General features: G+C 42.3%; 1 protein-coding gene across 1 annotated transcript; it reads right to left on the reverse strand.

The window, feature by feature from the left end:
- Positions 1 to 2848: 2848 nt before the first annotated feature.
- LOC123136338 (protein YELLOW LEAF 1, choloroplastic) lies at positions 2849 to 5122 on the reverse strand. Its single transcript, XM_044555705.1, has 5 exons — positions 4992 to 5122; positions 4770 to 4903; positions 4278 to 4357; positions 3480 to 3567; positions 2849 to 3321 (listed from the first exon to the last, which is right to left on the reverse strand). The coding sequence occupies exons 2-5, from the start codon at positions 4849 to 4851 to the stop codon at positions 3101 to 3103; spliced, it is 471 nt and encodes a 156-aa protein (XP_044411640.1). The 5' UTR covers positions 4852 to 4903; positions 4992 to 5122; the 3' UTR covers positions 2849 to 3100.
- Between the last annotated feature and the right edge of the window lie 210 nt (positions 5123 to 5332).

Here is a 5332-nt window from a genome sequence, read left to right on the forward strand (position 1 = left end):
TAACATGACGTTCTTTTGCACTAAGGGGTTGAGCATACAAATAAATAAGTGCATGGCAACCTCTGCTTCCCTCTGCGAAGGGACTATCTTTTACTTTTATGTATTTACTTTCATGCAAGAGTCAAAGTTTTTCTCTCTATTCCTTTTTATTTTTCTCTTTTGGCAAGCATCATGTGGTGAGGAAAGATCTAGGCACATATATCGAGTTGGATATGGGTATAATGAGTTATTATTGTTGACATCACCCTTGAGGTGAATACGTTGGGAGGTGAAATTATAAGCCCCTATCTTTCTATGTGTCCGGTTGAAACGTTTTGCTCATGTGTATGCGGTGAGTGTTAGCAATCATAGAAGACTATATGATGGTTGAGTAGGTGGAGCTCTTACTTAAACTCTGTTGAATAAGTTGAATTACAATTGCTTGGTGCCTGAGAACATAGGTTGTTGAGTTCCAAGAGAAATCATTGTTTGAACCTTAACATGTGAATTGGTTTCTACTTTAACATGAGAAGTTTTATAAGAAAGAATTGTTGTTATGATGCTAAGAAAAGTGACTGAAATTATCATTGATCAAACTTATGCACTTTGCTAGCATTCACGCTTCACAAATTATTTCTTTTATCATTTACCTACTCGTGGACGAGTAGGAATTAAGCTTGGGGATGCTGATACGTCTAACATATCTATAATTTATGAAGTATTCATGCTAATATATTATCATTCTTGGATGTTTTACAATCATTTTATAGCAACTTTATATCATTTTTTGGGACTAACCTATTGACCCAGTGCCCAGTGCCAGTTGTTGTTTTTTGCTTGTTTTTTACATCGCAGGAAACCAATATCAAACGGAGTCCAAACACCGCAAAACTTTTTGTGGATTTTTTATGGACCAGAAGACATCCAAAAGGCCAGAGCAGCACCTGGGGGGTGCCCCGATGGGTTGCGCCCACCTCGGTGGCCTCCTGCACCCGTTCTTTGCCCTATAAATTCCCAAATATTCCAAAAACCCTCGGGGTAACCCTAGATCAGAAGTTCCACCGCTGCAAGGCTCTATAGCCACCGAAAACCAATCTAGACCTCGTTTCGGCACTCTGCCAGAGGGGGAGATCATCACCGGTGGCCATCTTCATCATCCCGGTGGCCACCACGATGAGGAGGGAGTAGTCCACCCTCGGGGCTGAGGGTTTGTACCAGCAGCTATGTGTTTAATCTCTCTCTCTCTCTCTCTCTCTCTCTCTCTCTCTCTCTCTCTCTCTCTCGTGTTCTAGAGATGGCATGATCTTGATGTATCGTGGGCTTTGTTAATGTAGTTGGATCATATGGTGTTTTCCCCTCTTTATCTTGTTGTGATGGATTGAGTTTTTCCCTTTGAGATTTTGTTGTTATCCGAATACTTTTATGGATTTGAGAGCACTTGATATATGTCTTGCATATGAATATTCGTGGTGACAATGGGGTATCATATTGATTCACTTGATATATGTTTTGGCACTCAACTCATGGATTCCCGAGGTGACATTGGGATAATCTACATAGGGGTCGATGCATGTTCTTGTCTTTGTTTCTCGGGTAGAAATTTTGGGGCACTCTTTAAGGTTCTTTATGTTGGATTGAGTATTATGAATCTGAATTTGGTTTGGTGTTATTTTAGTACGAACTCTAGATCCTATTGCAGGTGGCACTTTCATGGCAATTACCTTAGGATTTACCACCAAGCTTCTTGATGAGATGACGACAAACTATGCCCATAACACATATTTGTGGTTTACTTTGATTGCTTGTCTTGCAAGTATCATATATGATGTATATATGTCCCCGAAGCATTGCTTAGGCCACACTTTATATTCCACAAAGTCTAAACTTGTGAATAATTTAAGTAAAATTTGTAGTTGTGTCTCTTTTCAGTAACCCTCCTGGTTCATCTCGATCCTTTTAATTGTGTATTTTAAATTCTCGTTTGTTCTTTGGTTGCATGCAGAAATTGATCTTCGTAATCATGTAGAATGTGTTTCCAACACCATCAATAACCATACCGGAGTTGTTTTAGCGATTGTTAAGGCGCATCATCAAGTGTTCAGGGTAGTCATGTCGTTAAAGTCTCCTCTGACAAATTTCAACATTATCTTATCAAAATATTGGGCCACCTCGTACTTATCACATTAATGTCGCCAACGCCTTCCCCGACTAATGACTTCCTGGCCATTGCATCAATAACGTTTTCCCTTGCAGGTCTAGAGGCAACATTGAGTTTGACATCGTCGATTTCTCCAAGAACCTATGTGTAATTTTATTTTTTACAACTTGTAACCTTATACGACGTTTTTAGAGCCTATGATAGAGTCAAAAAACATCTTATATTAAGTTATAGAGAGAGTATTATATGTCGATTTTGTGCATGGCCTTTGGCCTTTACGGCAAAAAGAGAAGACATACTTCGGGAAATACACTTGTGTTCCTGGTTGTATATGCACCCTATATGGGGATTTTTTTTAATATTTTAATAAAAGTCAAAATAGGTAAGAACTATTTTGACAAAAAACTTGACTTACTTTTGCACTAGTATATAAATTTCACAAAAAAGTAAAAGTTGACTTCACAGCAAAAAAGACAAAATTTATTCGCTATTATAGGTCACTATTCACACTATTTTAGCCAAAAAATTGTCTTTTTTTTAAAGAAGTCAAAGGGATATTTTATTTTTGTGGATTTTTTCTCACGAGTACAATAAAATGTCAAGTTTATTTCAATAATATTTTCAGGAATTTTTGACTTTTTATTGCATTATTATTATTTTTTTCCATATACGGTGTAGATGTCCCCATAAACAACAAATCCGCCTCCGACATAAAAAGTCATATATGCTTTTTCTCTGCTTTCCTGTGAACCAGACAAAGAGGCCATAAAAGTGGACACGTTAGTGCCAGTGACTCCTGGCGTTCAATCTCAGCCCTCCACGTCCAATCCAACGGCCAAAGTTGCTACTCCTCATCTCATTTCTCAAGAGCAATTCTAATCTGATAACTCAGCTTAGCAAGGGGCTTACATTAACCACCGGCCATCACCGGACTGTTTGCGACGACAAGCTACTAAAACGAAGCTACTGCGGTGCCAGCCCGCTGTCGTAGTCGCTGCCCCTCCGCGGCCCGTTCTGCAGGTTCCTCTCGAACTCCCTCAGGTAGTCCAGGAGCAAAACGATCACGAAGAGGATGAACCCACCGGAGGAGCTGCTGCCGCCACCGCCACCGCCGCCGCCTCCTCCGCCGAACCGAAACGGCGGGAACCCGACGCCCCCGTCGTCGAGCCTCGGCTTCACCTTCTCTGCGATCAGGTGCCACCCAGGCACAGAAGTGAGGAGACCACGTGGAAAGTGTCATTGGAAGCACAGGTTTGCAGTGCACCCAACTTCGGAAATGAGACGAGGTTTATAAGGAACAAAGCAGGGCTGCGCAGAATGCAGATGCCTTGCATTACCTTACCTTTAACTGAACCTGACGGAGGAGAGGTGGGCCCTGAGAACGATTTGCGCTTCGCGGTTTGCGTCTGGTTAGCACAGCACGTTATGTTCTGCAGGAAAAAAACATTCAGAGACAATCCGCGTGAGATGCTTTTGAATTTGCTGGAACGGGCGCACAATCAAACGAATTAATAAAGTATGTCATGTTACTTCTAATATACAAGATCAAGCAGCATTTACATTTCAGTCTTACAGATGACGGTAAAAGGATTTCCCTAGAACTAGACAGCCCTCTTTGGGTGCATGTTCTAGATACACCAATCAGGTGATTGTAGGAAGTCAGTTCTGCACAGTGAAAAGAAATACCTCTGCTTTTTTTTGTTGATTTTAAGCTAGATCAGGTTAACTCTGAAGCTTAAAATCAACCAGGGCTTCAAATCCCCTCTTATGCGCTCATTTTGCTTAGCTAGCACGAACAGATTGCGTCGAAATTTGAAATGGACCACATTGACATAATCTAACTACCAAGAGTATACTAATCCATTCTGTTTGCAAGGCCGGATAATCTTCCGGCTACACAATTTTAGATGAGATGGTCTTTGTCATGTTATACAATGCGTTGAAGCCTTGAAGCCTTTCAGATTGTTTGTGCTTCCTCTCCTTATAACAAAAACCTATTTGATTTCTTTGTCATTTTTGTGCCAGAAACCTGCTGATTGCTTTCTGAGTACTCTTACAAACAACACCTAATAAGTTGCAAATAATTTAACCAGGTATAATCCGTAGCGGCGAGAAAAGAAGATGAGTAGGCACATCTTACTGCTTTCACACAGATGGAGTTGCTGAGCTTATTCCTCCGGGACTGCGAACCCGAGATAGATTGTTCTCCCCAGCTTCGTCCTGCACAGAATATTATAAGTTCTGCATGAGCTTCGGTAAACAAAAACAATACTAGCAGTAAGCACCACCTCCTACTATTAAATTGCAGTAAAAAATGACCATCTTCCTTGGCACATAGGGTAATCTTCTCCGTGAAAAAAACTCATAATTCCAACTGAAATTATTCCCTTTGCCATGTCGACGTGACGCTCCCCCTTATTCTTCACACGGATAGGGATAGGGGGTGCAGAGTTTTCAGAAATATGAAGCACAGAACACCATGCAATTTGACTCAATGAGCATGCAAGTTAGCAAGTATGAAGTCGCAAAATGGCAGCAATTTCTTTCCCGGCGGCAGTATTTGGGTAAGATAGGTAGAGTAGATGAGGCGTGATGGATGGGTGGATGAATGGATGAGAAGAGCGGCGCCAACCTGGCTCTCCCCCCGTCCGCTGGCGCGCGGCGGGACGCAGGAGAAGCGAGCTCGGCGCGGACATTGTGGCGAGCGGAAGCATGGCGGCCGGCGGCGTCGACAGAGCGAGCTGGTCTCGTGGTGTAGCGCAGGGCCTGGACGAGAAAAATCACAGAAACACGGAGGACGGTGACGAGGAGGAGGAGAAGCCTGACTGGAAGGGAGTAAGGGGGGCGAGGCTACCTTGCAGCTCCAGATGAGAGCGCGGCCGGGGCTGTGCTGTGGTCAGAGCGAGGGACGACGAGGAGGTGGAGGGATGGGTGTGGTGGTGTTCATGGGCAGGAGAAGGTTATCCATTAGGAGGGCCATTTTTCTTAAACTAAATTTTAAAAAGGGGTTCGTAGCAACTTAGATTTTTTTTTTTACCTTTCATTTGTACGGTTGATTTATTTTATTTTGACGTTTTTCTGTGGCCCATTCTGCACATTACAAAAGCAATTTCTCATTCAATCTCTGTGTCTATGAAACAAATATGTTTTTTGGGAACGGCATCATGGTTAACTTTATTGAACCTTATTGATTTG

This window comes from Triticum aestivum, chromosome 6B (assembly GCF_018294505.1).
Source record: "Triticum aestivum cultivar Chinese Spring chromosome 6B, IWGSC CS RefSeq v2.1, whole genome shotgun sequence".
Lineage (NCBI taxonomy): Eukaryota > Viridiplantae > Streptophyta > Magnoliopsida > Poales > Poaceae > Triticum > Triticum aestivum.